Here is a 26,308-nt window from a genome sequence, read left to right as displayed (position 1 = left end):
CTCCTCCGTCCTCTCGGCCCGCTCTGCACTATGGGAGAGAAGTCATGCCCTGCTGGTGCCTAAACCTAACCTTCCCGCACCCTAAACCTAACCCTCCACTGGGGGGGTGCCTAACCCTAACCTCCACCTGGGGCTGCCCCCGGGAGTTCCTATATCGAACCCTCAAGCCCCCCCCACCCCCCACCCCTACCCCCGCAACTAGAACCTAAGACACCCGGCTTACCTTCGTTCGGTATGCCGAGTGTTGGGATTTCGTTGTGGGGCTAATGATAGGCATCGGGATATCCACACCTATCTTTTGTCCCGTGTCGGGTATCCTGACTATATCCCATTTCAGTGCTATGTGAGTGATGAGCCCTGTAGATCCTTTATCAGGAAATCTGTGTCCCCTAGAAACTGATGCCATCAATTTATTCTGATGGAAAACAAAGTCAGAAAGCAGTTACGTGGACTATTTAAATGGTTTATATTTGTGTGCTTTGTGTATTCTAGGAACTGCATATAACAATTAAGAATATCTGACATTTGTTTAATGTTTGTTATGGACTATCTAAACATGGGTTTGTACATTTTTTTTTGCCAGGGCTACAACTTCACATTAATCATTGTAGAAAGTGTTTTACAGCTTTCTTTTCTTACCAAGTGTAATTTTTGTTTCAGTCTGACCTGAAATGTGTACAAGATGCCAAAGGAGGTTCGTTTTACAGGGACCATTGTCCTGTGCTGGGTGAGTCTTGTCACACACTTGTGCCTCCAAATATAGTTAATATTTGTAGGGATTGAAATAATTAAAAGCAAAGCAAACTGATTCATGATTTTTAATGCAATACATCTGTTTAGTCCTTTAAGGAACATGTACAGATGTGTTCTAAGGCACCTAGCCTCAATACACCATGCAACGTGAGACCCCTGGCGCAAGTGAGCTGCCAGGTCCTGTGCGACTTGGTTTGTACTGTGCATCTTTTTAGCTCAAATGGTTGCGGCAATCCTCTTCAGGAGACTGCACTGATTAATTTAATAAACGACACTTGTATATCTGTGTGCAAATGAATCTGTATACAAATCACAACAGACCGTGGCCTCTGCATTGTAGCAATCGTAGCAATACAAATTCAGACTCTGTTGCACACAGATATACAAGTGTTGCATATTTAAAATTAATCAGAACAGTCTGCTGAAGCGTTTTGACTAAGACCCATTTTCAGGCAAAAAAGACGCTCGGCGCAAGCCCAGTGAGACGGGAGCTTGCGAGCCGGGAAGGGCTGTTTAACTCGGCTGCAACATTAGTGTATAAGGACCAAACTGAAAAAATATTTCCGTAGCCCCTTCCAAAACTAGACCCTGTCCCCTATTGTGCAGGGCTTCAGTCAAGCCCCCTTGATGATGTGTAGTTTCCCCACTCCCAGCAATTCCTTTATTGGACTGATCAGCTCTGTCAGTGCGCTCTTAAACTCAAGTTGACTGTCTCCTTTCCCCACTATTCTCTAGTCTCTTCATGCCAAATAACAGTAGCCGCAAACTTTACTATCTGTGTGGTTGCTGTTATGTCTGCAGGCCTTAAATGATACTGTGCTGTGTCTGCAACCCAAGTTGCACTTCATTTGCAGGAAACCCTAGCGATCTTATAGCTAAGATGTCCTTAAAATCCTGGGCTTCTTAAATCCAGGAACCAGTTCTGATGGACCCCTTGGTCATTGAGAATGCTCGTCCTTTGTGATGGGCCAGCTTCCACAAGTTCATTTCATAATACATCTTGCACAGGGAAGGGCAGAAATAGCTACAAAACAAGGAGATGGATACTTGGGGGGGGGGGGGGGGGGGGGGGGGAGTAATACATTTTGGGCCATTGATGACAGTGTCTTTATTGGCGAGGCTTGCGCTGACAAAACACTATGCCATGTCTGGGACAAGTGCAAAGTATTATTTGGGAGACATTAATAAAATCTGTCCATGTAGGCTGTATAGGGCATTTTTGCAAAAAATATTAAGCTGAACTGTTTTTGCATACTATTTGTGTAATTTTTGTAAATGTCCCTCATTTCCAGCTTTTTTACAAAAAAATCCTGTGAGAAACTAGACGAGCAGAGGCAGATAATTGTAATAAAATCTGTACACATAAAAATTAATTTAAGTGTTCTTTGTTTTGTTTTTTTTACTTGTACATTAAAATACAATGAAAGCAAATTACTTACAGATGGTCAGACAAAAATCTTGTGTTAATAGTTTTCAATTTTGAGGCCTTTTTTTTTTTTTTTAATAAGTGCAATATTTTTATTCCGCCAATCTAGCACCTAAGATAACACCTTTTTTAAGTGTTTATAGAACTTTACATTAAAACCACCTGTCTAATATTGTGTAGGCCTCTCATGCCTCCAAAACAGCTCTGACCCAACGCGGAATGAAAGCCACAATACGTTGGTCAGATCGTTTGTCAGAATGGACAGTTTATGCAAGATATCGTTTGTCTGGGAGTGCAGGGGAGTTGCCAGGGGAGTTCAAGGGAAATCAGTGACGACATTGCATCTTTTGCGAGTCGTCTAGTGTGTACGCACTTTTAGGTTTTAGGTAGGTGGTACGTGTCAAAGTAACATCCACATGGCAGGACCCAAGGTTTCCCAGCAGAACACTGACCAGATCATCACACCGCATCCGCCAGCTTATCTTTTTCCCATAGTGCATCCTGGTACCATCTCTTCCCCAGGTAAACGACACGTGCACACCCGGCCATCCACGTGATGTAAGAAAGAATGTGATTCTTCCATTACTATTTTTTCCAGTTCTGATACTCACGTGCCGATTGCAGGGGCTTTTGGCGATGGGTAGGGGTCATCATATACACACTAACTGGTCTGTGGCTACGCAGTCCCATACGCAGCTAGCTATGATGCACTGTATTCTGATATTTCTATCATAGCCAGCATTATCTTTTTCAGCAATTGGTCCTACAGTAGCTCTTCTGTGAGATAGGATTAGAAGAGCTAGCCTTTGTTTCCCATGTGCGTCAATGAGCTTTGGGCGCCCATGGCTTTGTCGCCAGTTCATCAGTTGTCCTTCCTTGGACCACTTTTGGTAGGTACTAACCACTGCATACCAGGAACACCTGCTGTTAAGGAGATGCTCTGACCCAGTCGTCTAACCTTCACAATTTGACCCTTGTCAAAGTCATTTAGACCCTTTTGTTTTTCCATTTTTCCTGCTTCCAACACAACTGCAAGAACTTGATGATAGATGAGCATTGTAACAAGATTTTCACATCACCTGTCAGTTGTTTTAATGTTATGTTTGATGGGTTTCTACTGCATTTTATTTATATGGAAAACAAATGGTGGAGAAATCAAAGGAGATATATTTTGCTTATTTATAAGCATTTTTAATATGGAATATATAGCTCAGACTAGGTGTCACCCATAACTTTTTATGCGGAAAGTACTGTTCTAGAAGACAACAAAGCAATCACAGGTTGGTAAATAAAAGAAGAAAACATTTGCGATGATCATGGGAAACGTTTTGTGGAGGAATAGACACCTTGTCCTGTTTACGTCACTTATTCTGTATGCGGTTGTGAGGACCGGCTATGCAGTAGTCTGTGCCATATTGTCTGTCTTCCCTGGGAATAGTAAGATTTCCACCAGTCTTCTTATTCTGTTTTACTTTGTGATGGTCCTATAACAGTCCATGTCACTTTCACTCAATTGGTTTTTGGTTGTATAAATAGGCATAACAAACCAGACAAAATGTAGAGAAATCAAAAATCTAAAAATGCAACCTGTCTTTATAAACAGGCCCCTTAAGTTTGAGTATTTAACTACTATGAATACAAAAAATAAAAAAAACGGCAGATTATTGGGAAGAATGTGTGTAATCAGCAGGTATATTTTGTTTATAGATTATAATGTCACATGTAACCTTTCTGTTGTATTCTTCAGGGGAGCAAAATGGTAATCGTAACCCTGGGGGTCTGCTTATTGGAGACCTTGTTAATATTGATCTGGAGTTGGAAATTGTCCAGTCATTGCAGCACGGTCATGGAGGTTGGACTGATGGCATGTTTGAAACACTTACAACAACGGGAACGGTCTGCGGCATTGATGAAGATCATGATATTGTAGTGCAGTACCCCAGTGGAAATAGGTTAGTGAAGCGACCATATCAGTTAAGTGAGGTTTGTTTGATTCAATCAATTGTGTGACTGCTACTGTACCTATGACTAAAACCAAACTTTCCCCTTTTTTGTAGGTACCTGTGTAATGCTTCTACTTTTTACTATAATTCTAGCACTACTGTTTTAATGGAGACCTTGTGTAAACACCATTTGCTTTATGGAAATGAGCTACTAATTACATTCATAGATATGGATGTAAAAATTCCCATATCTTGACAGAACATAATTCACATTGTATCTACATTTGCTGTGTAGCAGTGAATGCAACCTATTGTTCTGTTATCAGCCCACTTGAAGCTAAAGCTGAGTGCACACTGACATATACAATTGACCGGACATATACAATTGATCGGACAATATATCTGGAGCCAGTCGGCCAGTGTGTACCAGTGATATGTCTGTGAACGACATCGGTCACAGACATATCGCTTTGACTGTGCTGCACAGCCGATGGACAGATATATCTGCAGACATATCTGTCCATCGGCAAGTGTGCATGGGCGATCAGCTGATCACCCGTAACACATGCAGCAGCGGGGAGGGGGTCGCGGCCAGCGGACCCGCGGCTGCCTGGAAAATGATGGTCTTTCAGTGTATATGAACGACCATCATCTGCAGATATATCTGCAGTGTGTACCCACCTTAAGGTTAGGCTGACCGCAGTGTATTTCAATGGGATTATTGGCTTTTGAAGTCTGCTTTATGTAGGAACATATCTCTGTCCACAATCATAGTTTTCTAATAAATATTCAGTCACATTAGGTCAAAGAAACAGATATATAATAATTAATAATAATAATTGTGTTTATATAGCGCTTTTCTCCCACAGGACTCAGTCGCTTTATAGACATCAGAAAACATGGTATTGTTCAAGGATTAGGTATTGCAGAAAATAGAAAACCACACGGAGATAATTAAAAACAACCAGAGCCTAAAGAGCACAATAAACATATTGCAGGGTTGGTGCAGACATTTTGTGAAAGAACTTCCACGGGTTATATATTTTACTAACAAAAGGTACCAGATGTGGCAGCCGTCTTGGGCGCACTACGTAGGATTACTCTGGGTGGAATAGCATATGCCTAGATGACACAAAATGAGTGGTTGCAGCGTCCTAACTTCTAGGAGTAGGCTCCCACCATAATCGTCAGGTCCATGTATTTTTCATCCCATCCACGAGTGTACCAGGTGAGGCAGCCATGTTGGGTGCACTACGAAGGTTACAATGTGGGAGACAAGCCGTACAAGGACCCAAGGCATATATGGGAAAACTGACGTGTGTGGCAGTATGATATACTCAGTATGAATAGATCCATGTGAAGTACATACTGCCTTTGGAGGATGCACTTCATTGGAGGTATAGCACGCAGGCATATCATATAGTGGGGCGGAAGTAAATGGCTCAAAGCAGGGAGTAGCAAATACTGCAAACAGTGATGCAGTTTGGGCATGATGTATATGGGTGACTGGAACATTTGTAATATAATACACCCTGAATGAATAGATCCACGTGTTTGTTCATCCTGCACAAGAAATAACCATCCAGGCAGCTATCTGGGACGCACTGTGTAGGTTACATCTGGCATGGTGTGCAAGTAGCAGAAGTATAACATTCAGGTGGAGAGAAAATAAAAATAATGTATGAGAGGCTAAATACAAAGGTACAAAAGGCCATCTTAAAAGAATAACAGCAGCATTATAAGATAAAAAGCATGTTAAAGTTAGTCAGAAATTAAGAATAACGGTGTAAACTGTAACAGGTAATATGACTGCACCAAGCGTTTTCCTCCTTCGAGAGTGAGAGCTTGTCGCATCCAGAAGTTTGTTGAGTGCGATTGGGATGCAGCATGAGACTGCCCCCAACCCAGTCAAAGGGGGGGGAAGGGGGGTGAATTGAAGGTGGAGTGGTAGCATTCCCGAGATGCAGTGTTTGATAAATTGTTCCATTTTGGTTTAGACAGTAGTTCAAAGTCCAAATCCTGTTCCAACTCTGGTTCTAACTCCATGCTTCATGTATTAGTGAATGTTATTAGTTGCTCTTTTATTGAAGGCAATTTGTGTTTTCATGATGCTTTAGTACAGTCATTAAACACTTCATAGCCTGCACTGCTGTCACCAAGAAGTGCAGTAAAATGCACTGCACTTAATGGGGGAGATGCAGTTCTGTACAATGGCTACAAAGTGTCCCCCGAACAGTTATGTTTATTTTCTTTCGCACCCTGTAGAGGTGTGTTGGAAAATTATTCCAGTTTGGCTACGCTAATATAAGGTGATATGTGCAGCTGAGAATTGAATCTCCCCCCAATGAGTTTTACAATGTGTATTGGTCAGCTCTCACAACTACTTTATACTATTACCAATTCTAAAAATATAACTTTTCTTAACTTCAAAGTTAATATGAATTGGTTACAAAACAGAAATGAATAGGGCCTTCCTTGCTGAGGCTTCTAATACTAAATAACTAAAAAAAAAAACCTCCTGTGTATGGGATGGGTACAGGGTTAGTATACCGACACTTGTTGGTCAGTATTCTAACCCTCTCCCATACCTAACCTTCCCTCCCCAATGCCTGAACCTATCCTCTTAACCCCCCCCTCCTCTAGGTCCTAAACCTAACCTCCCCCTACCCGCACCCTAATCCAGACCCTCCCCCTAGTGCCTGACGCTAAAGGCTCATACACACTAGACGAGGTGCTGCATGAACGATATGCTGACCCTCCCCCTAGTGCCTAATCCTGACCCTCCCCCTAGTGCCTAATGCTAAAGGCTCATACACACTAGACAATGTGCTGCATGAACGATATTGGTGAAAGATTTCCCTTGAACTTTCTGTAGTGCAGGACAAATGATATTGGGTGTACACACTGATAGATATCTTTAAAGATCTCTTTCAGTAAAGTCATCCTGCCACATCTCTGAACAGGCAATTCTTGATGATACCGTTAGATTGGCCTGCATGTACAGACGACAAAAGACAACGTTAACGTCCTGCGGGAGCGCACATCGTTGGTCATTCACTGCATACACACTGAACGATATATCGTTGAACGATATCTTCATCGTCGTTCATAAAAATCATCTAGTGTGTATGCGGTTTAACACTCCCCCCAACCCCGCTACTAACCTTTGGGATTCCGGGCGGACGGGATGCCGGCGCCAAATTCTGACAAGTGTGAGGATTCTGGTGCCGGCATTCTGAGTGTCGGAATCCCTGCGGTTGGGTTATTGACCGTATTCCTTATATATGTAATTGTGAACCCTTCTCCCCAAGATACCTGTATGCCAATGTATTGTAAAGTGCAGGCTGTTCTATAGAGCTGTACTGTGAACTTCATCTGCAGTGTGGATGGCTTTTGGTTCCCAGTAACAGAGTGGGCAACACCTTGGAAAAGAACCTGTAGCAATCTGTTTATCATTTCTCAAAGTGGTACAAATGTGTATATTTACGCTTCCTTAGGTGGACATTTAATCCAGCTGTATTGACCAAAGCAAATGTCGTTCGGAGCGGAGACTCTGCTCAGGGTGCAGAGGGAGGAACCTCACAGTTTCAAGTGGGGGATCTTGTACAAATATGTTACGACCTAGAGAGAATAAAACTACTTCAGAGAGGCCATGGAGAATGGGCTGAAGCTATGCTTCCTGTAAGTCTCCTTAATAAGTATGATGTTTGCATGAGCCTGTAAAGGGTTACTTGTAATATGTATAATTTATTCAAATGTTTTTTTTTTCTTATAGGAAGTTTGGTAATTAATCCCAGCCCTCTTCATTTCTGCCATGGAAATTAGAATATTGATTCCTACATTCATTTTCTCTTATACTCTCATCAGGCTTTTACTTTCACATCAAGGAAAATGTTATTTCTGTTGAGTGTAGTCATTTGCTAAAATGTGTGGATTACTGCCAAAACAGTTGTTATATACAGTACTTAGAACATGTGACTTTGTTAAAATATTAACAATCCCTTTAAATAGCATAAAGCTGGCCACACATCTAAAGATTCTGTCCAACCAGCCAACAAGTTGATTGGTTGGAATGAAAATCTGGTAACGTGTGGGAGTAAATGATGATCAGCAATTTGCTCCTAAATGCTAGAAAACATGAAAATGGTCTTTCCGACAAGTTTGTTAAATGTTTGATCTAAACAATTTGTTCAAACAGTTTTTGTGCATTTTCAGGCATTTGGGAGCAAATTGCTGATTATAATTTGCTTTCATACCTTACCAGATTTTCATTCCAACCAATCAACTAGTTGGCTGGTTGGACAGATAATCTTTACATGTGTGGCCAGCTTTAGATGCTTAAATATTTGACACCACTCACCATGATCTATGGCACAGGTTCTCAAATTCGGTCCTCAGGACCCCAAACAGTGCATGTTTTCCAGGGCTCCTCACAGAATCACTAGTAAAATAATTAGCTCCACCTGTGGATCTTTTAAAATGTGTCAGTGAGTAATGAACACAACTGTGCACCTGCTAGTTGATCTGAAAAATGTGAACTGTGTGGGGTCCTGAGGACCGAGTTTGAGAACCCCTGATCTATGGTAATAAAGACTTCTCTCCTTCGATACTTCATGACAACCTTACAATGGCTTAGCTCCGTTATAAGAGGCAGGTAGATTAAATAAAAAACTCTTCCAGTTGTTATATAATGTGGCTCCTCCTATTTCCCTATGTTTGTTCCTGTCTCTAAACCAGTGGCGTCATGAGGGGTTTGCGGTCCGCACTTTGGGTGTTACTCTCTGAGGGGGTGACGCCAAAATGCCGGCTCCTGTGCAGTGACAGGAGCCGGGTGCTGCAGTGTGATATCTCCGGCAATGCTGGGCTGCCCCCGAAGTGAAGTCATCGGGATCCCCTGCTAGGCCATGTCCATTTATTTTAGGCCACACCCCCTTTGTGGGCACGTCTCCGGCAAGCAGGGATAGTCATAGTGCACAGCAGGTGTCACCAGACCCCGGAATGCCTCTGCTCTAAACTAGGTCAGGCGCAGTAAGGACGTACTTACTCACTTGGGTACACCAGTCTGCCTCCTCCCGGACCAGACCCAATTGTGAAACAGTGGACAGCCAAAAAGGAGATGGCAAAGCTGAGCAATGTATTTCCGCATTGCAGCAGTTTTATTTACATATTCTTATGGGGAGAACTCTGTAAGCAGGACGGAATCTAATCTCAAAGGTGACAAAGTAATCCCTATAACAGGCCTCTGTGCCTGGTGTTTCAAACCTACGCAGCGTGAGGTTCCTTCGACCATGGCTACCAGTCCAAGAAACCAGCAGAAGCTTTCAAGCTATTGCAGGTGATGTTACAGTTAGCTAATCAGCTTGCAGTTCCCAGCTCCCCCTGACCATATATATTCAGGTGCTGCCCAGATTTCAGCATGTTGATGCATCAATCGCAGGGTTACAGGTTCCTTTGAGGTGGTTCGCACCTGTCAGCCACAGAGCCAAGTGGATGCAGTTTTTCATTTACTCAGTACAGGAGTGGCAGATGCTCACCAGCGGTGGCACAGCTCAGAGCAGGCCAGACAGCGCTTGCTCTTGTCTGGTTGTAGCTCTGCTTTGCCCTTAGAACAGGAACCTAGTGTCTTCGTTCCCTCAGGGTGTAGAGGTGCTGATAAAGGTATATCTGCAATTTTAAGCAGGAATTCCAAGCAGACCACTTGTTCAGTTCCCAGGAGCTTAAGTGTTAGCTGAGGGTGTGACAACTGTATTCCCATGACAAGGACTCACCCAAGTAGGTGCTTCCGTGTATCTAAGCACTTTGTTTCAGTTTATCCGCTACCAGCAGCAGGTCTGGCAACGTTGCATACTCCCCCTCTGGTTGTTGACCTTCTGCCCAACTTGATAGATCTTCTGACCTGGGCAGCTGCATAGTTTCCTTGAGACAATCTATGCTTCTGCACATCCCTTGCATTTGCTTGGGTAGCTAGGGCTAGGGACTACTGGGCAAGAATAGCCTCAGAGGACATACTGATAGGAGTTATTGTCTCTTGTGGGGCAGACGGGCTCCTACGTAGTTTTGTTAGGAGGTAATTGACATAAGTGTCTTAACCTCTTAAGTGCGGACATCTGCCGTGGCGGCCAGGATAGGCCTCTGGCTGCTTTCCTGGCATGCTGTCAAGGACTCTTAAGAATCTTTTGAAACTCTTCCGTATTTAAGGGAGATTCTTGTGGTCTGGAGTTGGATGAGATAGTCACTATGAGGGTATCGCCCAGAAACATTTCTGCCTTCTGCTGCACTTTCTAGGTCCTCCCCGCCTACCGTCTAGATTCTGGAGTTCCTCCTTATGGGCCCTGGGTCCCGACGTAGGTGGCCTTGGTCCACCAGACTGCTGGCATGTTAGTTGCCACTCCACCTGGTGCACCCCAGTGTGGGTGGCCAGTTTCCAGCATTTTCTCATAGTATGGAAACCACAAGTGATGCAAATGGTTCTCGGTTTGGGCTTCCGGCCCTCTATCTCGAAGGGACAGGTATCCGTCCTGTCTGTCCTCTTCCACCATAGGTATGCTCATTCCCACTAGAGGTATGAGCTTTTTTTCCTGGTGTCCTCCGTGTGCAGCCGCCTTTTATTCCTCCAGGTGGCTTCATCGTACCTCTCATTGGTTCTTCAGGCTCTCCAGTTTGAGCCCTTGGAAACGGTGACAATCTTTTGTTTCTTTGGGAAGGCTGTGTTCCTACTTGGCATCGCATCGGCCAGGTGGGTTTCTGACTTGAGTGTCTTGTCACTCCCCCTTTCTGACCTTACACTTGGAGAGGGACTCGCTTGGGTTATCTACCCAACGTTGTGTTTTGGTTCCGCACCAACCAGGTGGTTGTGGCTCTGGCTTTCCGTGTTCCGGACTCTTCGCCGGAGTAAGCTTTAATGGATGTGGACAGGGCCTGTGATCTGTTTCTCTGATGTTTTACATATTTTAGGGTAGGTACACAGTCCCTTGTGTTTTCACGACATCATGGAGGTCATGGCAGCTCCTCTTGACCTGCTTCTCCTGGCTCAGTCCCAGGATTTCCTCAGTAATACGGTCATCTCAAGACAGATCTTCTCTGGTCCCACAGATGGGTCATTAATTGGAAGCTTTTCTCCTTGACGCCGTCGCAGGAGATGCTACATTTGAGGAGGGCCTTGCTGGATTTCAGGCAGCGGGTATTCCTTCCTGCCAGGCTTCGGGTCTTCGTGTTACCGTTCCTCTATTCTGGCATCTCTACCGATTGTTATTACACTTTTGCATGCAGTTCTTGGGCACTGTAATCTACTCCTTCGACAGGTGAGAGTTTGCTCAGTTTCATTTCCAGCCACTTCAAATGGAAATTCAGACACTATGGCATAGATCCCATCTACTATTTAAGACTCAGACTATCGTCCCTATTTTGTGGTGGCTGCATGGGGCCCACTTTGATATGGGCCACTCCCTTTAGGAGTCAGTACGGAGTCCTCCTCACCACTGGCGCACATCTTTAGGGTCGGTGGATGGATCAGGAGAGCCAGTTACTGATCACCATTCTGCAGCTCTGAGCAGTCTTCGGAGCTCTCTGATTTGTTCTACCACTCCTCCAGCATCATCTGGTCCGACAGCGCAACAGCCGTCGCCTACAGAAATCGTCAGGGTGGTGCTTTGTCACGGCTCCATGAAGGCGGTTAGCCGCTGCTTTAGTTCGGCACAGCGTCCTTTTCCCGCTCTGTTGGCAGACTTCCTCCCCACAGTCCACCTTGGGAAAGTGGATGAATTTGGCTGCTTTGACGTTTACTCGGGTGAGTGGACTCTACATCCAGATGCCTTTCAGCTCCTAGTTCATCGTTGGGGTTTGACAGTTGTCAATATTGTGGTGTCTCGCTCAACCACAGGTGGTCGAGATACTGTTCCCACTCCAGAGATCCCGGAGTTTTCCTGGTGGATGCTCTGGCGGTACTTTGGCTGTCTGCTCATATACTTCTTCCTCTACTCTCTGTGCTCCCGTGGGTTACCTGTTAGCATCCAGCACATGCTGCTGTGTACTGGGCTGCAGTAGGACCAAGGAGACTGCTGCCGCTGAGTGATTACACTGATTGCGCCCCCCCGGATTTGGCCCTGGCTGAGGGGCTCATTTAAAAAAAAAAAAAAAAAAAAAAAAATATATATATATATATATATATATATATATATATATATTTATTTATTTATATTTTTTTTTATGGGGGATTGTAACTGGGCTTGGGCTGGCTCTCTACAGCCTTGATCATAGGACAATAGTTTCCAATACAACTATCTGTCTTTTTTGGCCTAGTAAATTTCCATGAACCTTTTCAAAAGGGCTAGTGAACATTAGTGGCGGATTTAAGAAAGTAGGAGTTAAGATATCTCCATAACTGGATGACATCAAGGCTATAGGTAAGTCAGAAAATGCTGTAAATACTAAGACAATACAGGTAATAACAACATTACTGCAGAAACATGGCTGGTTGTGAACAGGACAAAGAGTTAATTTGTTCCTTCACAGCAAACCGTTTTTGGTATAAATAAATATCATAGAGCACAAAAGAACTCTGTTAAGCGATAGGTGTCTAGAAATGCAGCACTTGGCACATCAAATACAGATTCATCAGTGGACAACAGTAAGGAGAGTGCTTCACTGTTGGGAAAATTTTCCTCCATCGTGGTGATAGTTCCCTGAGCTCTGTGGGATCACAAATGGGCTTTATTGTTTTCTCAGTATTAACCTATCAAGTACCACCAAGAAGTCTCTCATCTCATGGCAAAACCCAGATTTAAGAACACAGGGAATGTCGCATTCCGATCAAGAATGGATAATACTAATGACAGACTCCAGTGCTGCAGGCTGGAGTGCTAATCTTCTCACAATGTTATCATAAGGGACTTGGAGGTTTATGTAGCAAGAAGTGGGTCAGTGGATAAGTTGCCCATAGCAACCAATTCGCTTTGAAGTAGCATTTATCAAGTACAGTCTATAAAATAATATATAGGAGCTGATTTTTGCTATGAGCAACTTCTCCACTGGTCTATCTCTCCACGCTTTTCACTGCTTGATACATAAACCCCATGGTCACAAAAGGTAGAGGAGCTCCACATAAATGTACTGAAAGCTATATGGGAAGCAGAACCAAGATGGCTTTCATATACATCAGGGTGCAGAGCAATGGTGTTAGAAGTAGCAAATCTGATATCTTGGGCTGGAAAAAACCTACTCGCACTTTCAGGGTTTCATGTCACAGGCAAGGAGAATGCAGTGGCCAAGTTCTTAAGCCAAAGGCAAATTATTACATGAGAATGTTCTCTAAACAGGAAGTCTTTTCAGCGGAATCGGTATGATATCCCGGCTGCCGCATGGCCGGCAATCGGGAAGCCGGCTGCTGAGATTGTATACCCTTTCAGCTGATGATGTAGTAAAATGGCAATGTCAAAGTACCAAGATTCTTCTCTTAACGAATTCTAGAGACCGAACTTGTGGAGGTTTCAAATGGGCTATGTCTTCCCACCGTTTCCTCTGAAGTTTCACCTACTGAGAGATGAAAAAGAGAAACTATATCAATTCCTCCGTTTTGGCTATGGCATCTGTGTTCCCAGTGGCTTGGGAGATGTCCAGTCTTTCACTCAAGTGCATAACATTTGAATTTAATGACCTAGAAAGTGAGCATAAGCTGCTCATATAAAATAGTATTATGGGCTATAATCAATACAAATTTGTAAGTGAATAAGAGAAATACACCTACAGTTTACTACAGAGATCGGAACACATTTATTGTTTTTTGTCAATCAAAGATAAACACAGCTAAAGCTATTATTCCTAGTATATCTGATATGATATAAAGGATGGACTTGGCAAAACTCTTGCCTTATCCGCACTTAAATTTCAAATATCAGCATTTAAGTGTTTTCTTGGAGGCTAAATTGGCTTCAGAAGAATTGGCCATTCATTTTTCCAAGGTCTGAAGAGAATTTGCCCCACTTATAAGGCCTTTTGTAGCCCCATGGGACCTTAGTCTAGTGCTTAATTCTCTGTTGATGCCCCTTTTAAACCAATACAGGAATTCCCATTGAGCTGGATGACCGTGAAGGTAGTGTTCAAGTGACAATTACTTCTGCCAAAAGGGTTGCAGTCACTATGGTGCAAAGAACCCTTTATAAATACCTACGAGAATAAAGCAATTGTAAAAAGCAATCCAATTATTTATGTTAACAAATGAGTTTTAGGCGTACCGTACAGTTGTTTTGTGATTCCAGTAGGACCTTGGAAAGGTTATACCCCTTCCACACAAGCCATTTCTAGATGGATCAGCAAAGTAATCATGCAGGCATACAATAAATGTGGACATAAAGTGCCAGAAGTACTAAGATCCTGCTCTACTTGAGCAATGGCAGTTTATTGGGGAAAAACAGGGGTCAGGCCTTGGTGACTGAACTTTACAAGACAGAAGAATGGGTGTCTATCCATACCTTCTCTAGTCATTATCACTTGGATATTATCATCTACTGACTGTTTGGCACACAGCCACTTAAATGTTTGATTACACAACATATCTGGCTTAGTTTTTCTAGAGGCCCTCCCTATTGTATTGCTTGGCCACATCCTATTGTAAGGACTGCCATGGAGAATTGAAGGGGAAAGCAGCAAATTTATAATTATCAATAATTTCTTTTCTTTTAAATACTTACTAGAGGTGCCAATATTGTTTAGTTTGTATATTTCAAATATCACTTGGAAAGTCACTCAGATGCGCACAGTAAGAGGGGGAGCCACATTATATTTCATCGAGGGGCATGTTTTTATTTACTAGTCTCTACCTAACTTAGAAGGAAACTATCACATTGTAAGGGCTACTGTGGAGTATTTGGGGTAAAATAGTAATTTATTTTGGTTTACTTAATTTAATTCTCAATCTTAATGGCATCAATTTTTTTTTGTCCTGCGCATTCTTGAATTATTATTTTTTGGGTATCTAACGAAGTAAGGTATACATTAGATGTTACACTAGGGTTTCATTGACCATTGTAATCATATTCAGAACAAGTTTGCTTTATGCATTGAGCAGTGTGAAACTAGCATTGTGTTGAACAGTCCTCCATTCAAATACACAAAAGCTTTTTCTACTTCAGGGTCCATAGGGTATCCACAGGATACCTTGGGGTATAGGTGTGCCGTCAGTCATCGGGCACCAAAGAGTTAAGCTTTCAGCCTCCCAGGATGCACTAGGTCCCCCTCCTATACCCCGCCCCCGAGCCAAGGCATCTCAGTTTCGTTTGGTGCCCGGCCGTAGTCGGAGGCACCTGCTAGAGGGGGGCTTAGAAGAGCCCCTGAAGCTTTTTCTTCATGCAGCTGTGGCTGCACATCTGGATGAACAGCATGGACAGTCAGTCCTGACGTCCATGCTGTCTTCCCTACACCCCGCAGGTACCAGAACGCCGGTACTGATCGGGGATGCTGGTGGACATCTGGGGTCACAGCTAGCGGTGACCCCAGATGTTCCGGACCATGGCCGGATTCAAGGGGGACAGAGGTAAGCAGCGGGGTCCCGCGGAGGGTCCCCGCTGATCACATGGTCCTAAGTCCCCAGGCAGGGGGCTCCCTGGGGACTGGCTGCAGCGTGGAGCCAGGCGACCAACCTGCGCTTCCACTACCCCCTGGGACAGCGGACCGCAGCAGAGCGGTAGCGCTGCGGCGTCCCAGGAGTTAAATGCATGCCAGGGGAGCGCGCCTTCCCTGTCTCACAGCCGGCGCCTCCCCCGCTGCACACAGCCCTCTCTGCACTGTGCTGACTGGCCCTGTGTCAGCGCTCCTCCCCCAGGCCAGCCTTCTCTCTGCTCCTCGGTGGCCATCTTTTCTGAAGCATGGTGAACGCTGCTGGAAGCCTGCATTGGAAGCATCGTGGTCTGGGTCCCCTCGCATACCTCTCCTCCGCTGTGGTCAGGTCTGTGTATGCAGCGCTGTGTCCTACCAGGCCCTGTGTCTGTGTAGTTGAGTGATCAGCGCTGTTAGTGCAGGAATTGTTATTTCTCTGCATTGTATGTGACTGTGCTAGCGCTGCTGCCTGTAACTTTTTTTCTAAACTGTCAGCTTTATACTGTCCCTGTTTTTTCTGCTAAGCCCTTGCGGTGCGGTGCTGCAGGGTGGTCTCTCGCCTCTTAAATATATAATTGGTGAGAGGGGTCACATACGTGGTGCCATCATGTCTGAAAGTGATTTTCCCCTCCGGCTACAGTGTACTACGTGTAAAGTACCGTTAGCGGAGGGGGAGGGTAGCGCGGAGGGCCTCTGCCGGCAGTGTTTGTCTATGGCGCGGCCTCTTACGGTTACTGCACCGGTACAGGAGCCGCCCTGGGCTTGTTTCGCTCAAGCGCTTACAGCCTTAGTGGGCCAGTTAGCTCCGCAGCCCGCGTTTACACCGATGGGTTTGTCCCAGCAGTCAGTGGTGTCGTCACCCATGCAGGGTTTCCCACGACAATTGGTGGTACCCCACAGTCTCCCTATTTCCCCGCTCCCGGTTTCTCAGGAGCCAGCGTGGGTTAACTCCCTGACGAGTTCTGTACAGCACTTGTCGGATGTGTTGCAAGGGGAGTCTGTGATGCGGCCGCATAAATGGCCGGTGGCGTCTCTGTCGGCTCCTTATGAGGATGACGAGGGGACGTCTGATGATGGGGAGATTCTGGATCCTTACGATCAGGAACCTCTCCATGCTAAGGACGCTGATGCTAAGTCCAAAGTATATATTCCTGGACTTATTCGGGCGGTCCGCACAGCCTTGGTGATTGAGGACGAAGTTCCCCCAGCGGCTAAATCTAAGTATGCCTTTTTCAAAGATGTGAAGGGCGATGCCACAGTCTTTCCTCTTTCGGGTCAGTTGGTGGACCATTTAGAGGTGGCGTGGAAACAGCCTGGCAAAAGATACCAGCCGCAGAGACGCCTGGCGGTGGTTTATCCGTTCGCGGATAATTATTTTGCAAAGTGGGAATCCCCTACACAGGTGGATTCTCACGTGACCTGTCTTGTCCGTAGTGCCACATTGCCGATGCCATCCATGTCCTCCCTTAAGGATGCTACGGACCGCAAGGTGGAGATCTGCCTGAAGTCCGCTTATTCCCTTGCGGGGGGGGGCAGCACGGCCGGCTATGGCCATTTGCTGGGTTGCCAGAGCGATGGAGCGCTGGGCGGATTCATTAGAGGCTTCTTTTGATTCCGACTGTCCGGCCGAACAGGCGGAGTTGATTGGCAATCTCCGTGATTCGGCCACCTACATCAGCGAGGCGGCCCTAGACATTAGTACTCTGGTGTCTAGGATTTCTTCAGCAGCGGTAGCTGCTCGTCGCACCTTGTGGCTGCGATCCTGGAAGGCGGACGGCTTGTCTCCCGTCGGCCGCTGCTCCTTCTGGTTCTGGACCATCGTCCTTTCGGTCATCTAGGGCCCAGGGCAGGCCCAAACCACAGTCGTTTCCTCGACAGGCTGGCCCTAAGAAATCGGTCAAGCCCCGGAAGCAGACATGGAGTACCAGACGTCCGGCCCCCAAGCCAGATGACAAGCCTGCGGCCTGACGGTCCGGGCCTCCCTTTGGGGGATCCCAGGGTGGGAGGCCGCCTGCTGCAGTTCGCCCAGTGTTGGTCGACCACTACGACAGACACTTGGGTTCTGGAGGTGGTCTCCCACGGGTACGCCCTCTCCTTCCGGCACAGACCCCCGGCTCGATTCTTCACCACGGGTCTACCATCAGACCGGAACAAGGCTACGGAGCTGCGGAAGGTATTGCACACTATGCTCCAGGCTGGAGTTATAGTGCCTGTTCCATTCTCCCAGAGGGGCCAGGGTTTCTATTCAAATCTTTTTTTTGGTACAGAAACCCAATGGGTCGTATCGTCCGATTCTCAACCTCAAAGCACTCAACAGGTCTTTGCGGGTACCGAAGTTTCGGATGGAGACCCTACGGTCCATCATTCTGGCGCTGGAACCTGGGGACTACATGGTGTCATTGGACATACAGGACGCTTACCTGCATGTCCCTATTCTTTTGCGCCATCAACAGTTCCTCAGGTTTGCAATCCGCAGCGACCACTTCCAGTTTCGGGCGTTACCTTTTGGCCTGGCGATAACACCACGTGTTTTCACCAAGGTGATGGCGGTCATGGCGGCTTCTCTGCGGCTGCAGGGAGTCCGCATGTTGCCGTACTTGGACGACCTGTTATTGGTGGCAGGATCTCCAGAGCTCCTGTTAGACCACTTGGACCTGACCATTGCACTGCTGCAACGGCACGGCTGGCTAATCAACTGGCAGAAGTCCACTCTAATCCCGTCTCGGAGGATTCTGCATCTTGGAGCCTTATTGGACTTGGGACAGCAAAGGATCTTCGTGACGGAGGACAAGATCTCTGCTTTACAGTCAAGGGTGCGCAGTTGTCTGCACAGCCACCGGGTGTCCCTACACTCGGCGATGAGGTTACTGGGCTCCATGGTGTCGGTGTTCGACATGGTGGAATACGCCCAGTTTCACTCCAGACCTCTGCAGCACCTGATCCTGTCCAAGTGGAACGGGCTGCCTCAGTCTCTGAAGTCCCAGACGATTGTGCTCACCCCGGAGGTTCGCCTGTCCCTTGCTTGGTGGTTACAGACGACCCACCTCAACAAGGGACGTCCGTTCTGGGTTCCAAATTGGGTCCTGTTGACAACGGACGCCAGTCTTCGGGGCTGGGGAGCAGTTTCGGGTCCACACTTATTCCAGGGCAGGTGGACGCCGACAGAAGCGGAGCTTCCAATAAATATCTTGGAACTCCGTGCGCTCTTCAATGCTCTCCAGCAGGCACATCGGTTTCTCCAGGGTCACCCGGTGCAGGTCCAGTCGGACAACGCTACCACCGTGGCCTACATAAACAGGCAAGGAGGAACTCTGAGTCGGGCGGCTCTCGTAGAGGTCTCTCGGATCCTGGTTTGGGCGGAGCGCAATCTTCCGGCCATATCAGCGGTCTTCATCCCGGGAGTGCTAAACTGGAAGGCGGACTTTCTAAGTCGCCAGGACGTTCATCCGGGGGAATGGTCCCTGCACCCGGACGTTTTTCAACTGCTGGTGGACAGGTGGGGTCTTCCAGAGATCGACATCATGGCGTCCCGGCACAACAACAAGTTGCCGGTGTACGGGTCTCGCACAAGAGACGAAGGGGCGTCTCTGGTGGATGCTCTGTCCGTCCGGTGGTCGTTCCGGTTCGCATACCTGTTCCCTCCGGTCTCCCTTCTTCCACGGGTAATCCCGAAATTCAAACAGGAAGGAGGGACGCTCCTGTTGATAGCTCCCGCGTGGCCCAGACGGCACTGGTTCTCAGACCTTCAGGGTCTGTCCGTGGACAGTCCTCTGCGGTTGCCGCTATGACCGGACCTTCTGTCTCAGGGTCCTTGTCTTCACCCGGACCTGACTCGGCTGTCTTTGACGGCGTGGCTGTTGAGACGGCCATGCTGAGGTCCCGGGGGTTTTCCAGCTCTGTGGTGCGTACCATGTTACGAGCTCGGAAACAGTCTTCTGCGAGGATATACCATCGCGTGTGGCATACGTTCTTCCAGTGGTGTCGACCGAGAGGTTATGCACCGCGGGAGTTTTGTCTGTCTCGGATTCTCGCCTTCCTGCAAGCGGGACTAGATCATGGGCTTCGCCTTGCTTCTTTGAATGTACAGGTTTCGGCCCTATCTGTCTGGTTTCACCGTAGGATTCCCGGATGTGCGCACCTTTATGCAAGGTGTTGTCCGCATTCAGCCGCCCTTTGTTCCACCTGTGGCGCCTTGGGATTTGGCTGTGGTTCTGAGGGCTCTCCAAGGACCGCCGTTTGAACCACTGGGCTCAGTGGATCTTAAATGGCTAACAGCTAAGACTGTCTTCCTTCTGGCTATTGCTTCGGCCAGACGTGTTTCTGAGTTAGGGGCTCTTTCTTGTCGACCCCCTTTCTTGGTTTTTCATGGGAACAGGGCAGTGCTCCGCACTCGGCCCGAGTTTCTTCCCAAAGTTGTTTCCCAGTTTCATGTTAACGAGGAAATCGTTGTTCCGGCCTTTAACTCACCGTGTCTTTCCGTGGGTGAGGCCTCTTTGGATGTTGTGCGGGCCTTAAGGACTTATGTTGACCACACTTCTTCGTTTAGGAAGTCGGACGCTTTATTTGTCCTCTATGGCTTCCGTAAAAAGGGTTGGCCTGCTTCAAAGCAAACTTTGGCAGCCTGGATCCGTATGGCTATTTCTGAAGCTTATCTTCATGAAGGCCTGCCGGTTCCTCCTTCTGTGAAGGCTCATTCCACTAGGTCTGTGGGTCCTTCGTGGGCAGCTCGCCGTGGTGCCTCTGCAGTCCAGATCTGCAAGGCTGCTACGTGGTCCTCTGTCCATACCTTCGTGAGATATTACAGGTTTGACACCTTCGCCTCTCAGGATGCTTCCTTCGGGCGGCGGATTCTCCTTTCTGCACAGGAGCGTCCCCACCCTTAAAGGATACTGCTTTGGGACATCCCCAAGGTATCCTGTGGATACCCTATGGACCCTGAAGTAGAAAATATGAGATATGGTAAGAACTTACCATTGTTATCTCTATTTCTATGAAGTCCATAGGGTTCCACAGGACTCCCGCCCTGTCGCACCTGTGCTGCAGATGGGCTTTGCTCTGGTCACCGGTTTTCCGTCTCCCTCTGGTGAGAATGTGATTCTTGTATGTGTCCAGATCTTTGTTCTCTCTCTTCCTTCTCCTCCTCCGGACTATGGCTTGGTAACTAACTGAGATGCCTTGGCTCGGGGGCGGGGTATAGGAGGGGGACCTAGTGCATCCTGGGAGGCTGAAAGCTTAACTCTTTGGTGCCCGATGACTGACGTCACACCTATACCCCAAGGTATCCTGTGGAACCCTATGGACTTCGTAGAAATAGAGATAACAAGGGTAAGTTCTTACCATATCTCATATTATTTATAAAAAAATTCACAGACGCAAAGTTGTATATTTAATGTGCTTTTGAATCGCTTTCCTGTGGACTTTTAAAATTAATCCATGTTCACATATAAATTGTGCAATATTGTCTGAAAAGATCATTTATTAATTTATAGGAATCTTCTTTAGAATAAGTGTAACATTGTTTTAAATATCATGTGTCTTGTGTGAAAATGTATTTGATTCCTTTTTTTTTATATAGACTTTAGGTAAAGTTGGAAGAGTACAACAAATTTATTCTGACAGTGACCTAAAGGTGGAAGTTTGTGGAACCTCTTGGACGTATAACCCAACTGCGGTTTCCAAAGTGGCTTCTGTTGGATCGGCAATAAGTAGTGCGACGGGGGGTAGGTTTCACATTTCTTTTTGTGTAATTTAATATAATCTCTTATAGCTAATACATGTAAGACTGTGGAAAGGTTAGCTCATAGGTTCTTACTTGAAATCCCTAATCGCTGTGAGAGTGGTAGGTGTAACTGTGTGTTCTTTGATTAAGTGTTCTGTAAACTTAATCTGCGTGTGTTATGACCGCACTTTTATTTGGTTCAATAGAGAGGCTGTCACAACTTTTAAAGAAACTATTTGAAACACAAGAGTCCGGAGATCTCAACGAAGAATTGGTGAAAGCTGCTGCTAATGGAGATGTGGCTAAAGTGGAGGACTTGCTGAAAAGGCAGGATGTTGATGTAAGGAATTTCACAATTACACTGCTCTAAGGTAGCAATTTTAATGGGTTGTTAGTGGCTTTTTTTTGTAATGTTTTAGATCATTCAATATTTTACATTATGTTGAAGATTTTCTTGTTTTCAAACAGTTGTTGTGAAATTTTATTGCATTATTTTGTGCACTTTTTACATGTTCATTTTACGTATCTGCTCAATTTATTTCCAGGTTAATGGTCAGTGTGCTGGACACACAGCCATGCAAGCCGCCAGTCAGAATGGACATGTAGACATTTTGAAATTACTTCTGAAGCAAAATGTAGATGTGGAAGCTGAGGTAAAGGATCGTAAGGAGAAAAAGTATTTTATTTTTCTTTTGTTGTTAGCCACTTATTTGACAAACATTTTTAAAACACAATGTAAAAAAAAATTGTGTTTTTATTAAGAGTATTTAAATATTTCAGTGAAAAGAAAATATTCCTACTGGGTGTCTAGCACCTCCACAGTGTCCTTGTGGCCACATTGTAACATTAACTTCCCCTCCAGTAGTAGTAGATCCCCCAGTGGCATTCATGGGCTGTAGGTCCCTCTGTGGAATTAGAACCCCCTAACCCTGTGTCCATTGGTCATTATTGAAGCCCCTTCAGTGGCAATAGATCTCATTTCCCCCAACCTCCCCCTTCATGCAGAGTACAAGGCAACAAAGTGGGACTCCGTGGGGATTGATTATCAGTCCCCCAGAGGAGTGTTTAGTTTTACCGTCTTTACACACAAGTTTAACTTTACTGACCGGAAGCATTGCTCCAGAATGCTTTTCACACTGCATTCTGGGGAGCAAACTTGTCAGTGATGTCAGTTCGCTACATCACTTCCTGGGGACCGGAGTAGCAGTAGCACATCAATTTCACACTTGTGTAGAACTACTATCCATGTAAATTGCTGGAGAACGGAAGAGGATGGCACAGTCGCATGGGATGCAACCGTGTAAGTGGTTAATATAGATGCATTCCCATTATTATATCTTATAATTTTATCCGTAGATTAATCTGTGCAGTTTACCTCACTTACTGCAGATGAGACATTTTCTTTATTATGCTGAATATATCCCTGCAAACCCATTTAATTTCTGCATTTTCGTATAAATTTTTTTCTTTTACGTTTTGATAACACTATGCAACAAATTTTTTGTCCTTGCGTAGTAAGTGCTGTTTCTTAATTGCTTATATCTCAAAAGTACGGAAAATAGTATTTATTCACCTTAAACTTTTTGCTTTTGTGGCCAGGTCATTTTATACTTTGAAATGTACCTATTTCAGATGAGAAGAGGGCGAATTTGCATTTTTTTTTACAAAATGTGAGAAAAGAAATCTAAATCAGTCCCCAGATGTAGTCTCCTGTCATGTTCTCATTATACTGTCCTTGCTAGCGGCATTCAAACTCCAGTATATCGTGGTGGAAACGCTCACCTTGCTCCTCCGAGCACGCTCCCATGTTTTCCTTGAATTTCTCAAGATGAGCTTCAAGAATATGGTGAGACCAAGATTTCTGATCAAGTCGTTGAGGTCGTTTTGGTTGGGGTAGCATGGGTTTCTCTCAGCTGTAAACTCTGGATCTGCAACATCTGCTTCGTTCTGTGAACTGCTCTCTTGTCAAGATGGCTGCTCTCTCTGCCGAGGTGTGGGTACAGGGAGCTCTGGGCAGTGTGGCACTGGGGTAGTGGATGAAGAAAGATCCGGATACATGATAGCATATGCAGTCTTGCCAGTCCGACATCTGGAAGGGTCCACCATGCAGAAGTAACAGCTGCTTGTATGATCAATGGTTTCCGTCCAAATTCTTGGAATAGTGAACTTTTATCCTTTGTTAGAAACAAAAATAGAATAATAATGTCCATTTTAACTTCTAGAGTTCTTTTGCAGTACTCGCAGGCAAAATAAGATGCCCCCAGGGTTGGTCTTCATTTCCAACAGACATGCCGAAATATGCTTTGTATGCCTCGCACATTTTAAGAGATGCTTGTTTTGGGTACTTTTTTGCTCTCGTCTTGATAAATTGGCCGCAGACTTAGCAAAATGCATCTGCAGGATGCTTGTAGCCTTTTGATGCCATCTCAGAGAAATGCAGTTATGTATCCACTTTGGAAACTGGAGGTAAACTGAACTGGTGGGCTTAAGGTCTCAATTTTATACTATAGTAGTCTATATTACTAAAAAATTCTAAAAGTTGTATCTAGTAATTTACTCCCATTGGCTAGCTGACAGTGACTCAGGAGTCTGGGGGGTGAGAGGCTGACAGTGACAGCGGTTTGGGGACGTGTAACCCACCCACAGGAGTCTGGGCAGATACAGCAGAGATGCGGCTGAATACTCTGTCCTGGCGGTAGATGTGATATACACCCAGCTGATCCCCGGTGAGCTTATAGTTCCCGCAGACTCCTGGCAATATAAAGCATAATTTGGAGGTATAGACGGCCCCTGCGTTGCAGCCGCACTGATGTATCAGAAATGTCCTGAAAAATGAGAACATTTCAAAATATCTCTTGACAATGTCACAAAAGCATAGTTTGTGGGCAATAATTGGCAGTTTCTATACTCTTGGGGCATAGGCAATTAGGAAATACCACATCAAATACAAGGACAAACAATAAAATAAAATTAGTTATAGTGATAATCACATAGGACAGTGGGCCTGATTCATGACGGATAGCAACTGCGATTGCAATAGAGATTACGCACGCAGTCTCACTGCAATAGCATGCTAATCCATTGCTATCGCTATGCCGTCGCAGCACAACATAAGGATGCCCACTTTACCTTACACACATCCGTAATCCTTAGGAAGACTGCGAAACTATGGGTAACATCGAGTACAATCGCAGCCTTGCGCACACATGAACAAGCTCTGACCTTACTCGGGAATTTCTAACTTCAATTGCGAACTTCACTTGCTCAAGCTGTGTAAGGCATCGCAGTGGATAATTTATGCACGCCTGCTGTAAAGTGCGCCCATTATTGCGATGACCCGCATCGTGGCTAATAGGATTGACCCGATATAATCTTTGGACCAATAGTATAAAAAAAAAAGTCAGCTGAAGAGAACTGCCACATAAATAACAGATATGTGAGGTCTCGTGGAGAGGGGGGGGGGGGGGGTTCCTGGGCCTCACCACACACCATCCTTCCCCTCCATCTCCATCCACCTCCCCCATCCCGAGACCTCATCGGAGTAGCATTGTGACTGCTTCAATAAACGGTTTGGGCCTCCTTCACTTTGTCTTGTTCTTCATTTACCCACATTCCCCCACCGCAGATACCCACCACACTCCCTCTCCCATGATACACCACAACTTCACAATAGAGGAAAGAGCATACCTAGGGCCTGATTCAGAGCCACTCGTAAGTGGCAGCTCGTTCGCTCCGAGCGATGTTTGCCCAACTGCGCATGCGTACGGATCGTTATACGCATGCGCGAACCAGTCAGTGCGGCCGAAATTCATGTGCTCGCAAAATAGCGAATGCCTGCTAATTTGAGTGACAGGATGAGGCGTATGTGGGTGGTAACAGGGGAAGGTGCTTGAAAACGGGGAGTGGAGATCCGATCGCAGGCGTGCTTAAAGGTCAAAACGGGCGTTTTATGGGTGTGCATATTTAAAACAGCAGCGTCATTGACCACGTCACTGTGTTATTTTATAGCCAGAACTGCTCGCAAAATTGTGGTAGCAAAAACCAACCACAAGAATAGCGAGCAGCTCATACCCTGTTCGATGTACTCGATTAATCTAATAAATAGCGGACATGACGTAGGATGCGAGCGGACAGGGGGCGTAGTTTTCCAAAAAATGACCGCAAGTTTTGTTCGCTCGTTCAGACCTAGAGGCGTGAACAGACCGCAAACAGCGAACGGTTCATTTGAATAGCCACCCCTATTTTCTGGACGAGCGAGCGCAAATAGCGACCGGCTCTGAATCAGGCCCCTAATCTCACCTTTCTGTGTGGAATACATAGAATAATTTAGCTCGGAGGGGAGGGTCACCATGGATCCACTGATGTAGGATACATTTGCGGGTAACAACTGCTGATATTATTAACATTAGCTTTTTCCTGCCTTGCAGCATTCTAGTATTTGAGGGTACAAATCCCAGGATTGCCCATTTCGCTGTAAGTGGTTCAGTCGATAAGTCATAGCAAATCGACGGACCTGCCTCCAGAAGTGTAGCATCCGGGCTACTACATTTTGGACACGCTCCAGTATCGGAAATACCTATTACAGGTTAAGTCTGCCATATCCAAAATGCTTGCGACCAAGGGTATTTTGGATATCGGAATAGTCCGTAGTTTGGAATATATACATACCATAATGAAATGTCTTAGGAATCTAAACACAGAATGCATTTATGTTTTATATACACCTTATACAAACAGCCTGCAGTTAATTTTATCCAATATTTTCAATAATTTTGTGGCTCAAACAAAGTTTGTGTACATTGAGCCATCAGAAATCACAGGTTTCACTATCGCAGTCACGCTAAAAAAATTCAGTATTTCAGAAAATTCAGTATTTTG

General features: G+C 45.7%; 1 protein-coding gene across 1 annotated transcript in view; it reads left to right on the top strand.

Annotated features, from left to right (window-relative positions):
• MIB1 (MIB E3 ubiquitin protein ligase 1) overlaps positions 1-26,308 on the top strand; it is a 130,206-nt gene that overhangs the window by 49,413 nt on the left and 54,485 nt on the right. Inside the window, exons 5-10 of the mRNA XM_088469617.1 lie at positions 661-727; positions 3,927-4,131; positions 7,620-7,803; positions 21,287-21,431; positions 21,637-21,770; positions 21,976-22,083. Coding sequence (XP_088325743.1) covers positions 661-727; positions 3,927-4,131; positions 7,620-7,803; positions 21,287-21,431; positions 21,637-21,770; positions 21,976-22,083 — 843 coding nt within the window. The remainder of the gene's footprint in view (positions 1-660; positions 728-3,926; positions 4,132-7,619; positions 7,804-21,286; positions 21,432-21,636; positions 21,771-21,975; positions 22,084-26,308) is intronic.

The sequence above is a fragment of the Taudactylus pleione genome, unplaced genomic scaffold, assembly GCF_031769625.1.
Source record: "Taudactylus pleione unplaced genomic scaffold, aTauple2 ptg000093l, whole genome shotgun sequence".
Taxonomy (NCBI): domain Eukaryota; kingdom Metazoa; phylum Chordata; class Amphibia; order Anura; family Myobatrachidae; genus Taudactylus; species Taudactylus pleione.
The sequence above is the reverse complement of the archived record's forward strand: the minus strand, read 5'-3'. Positions and strand labels throughout refer to the sequence as shown.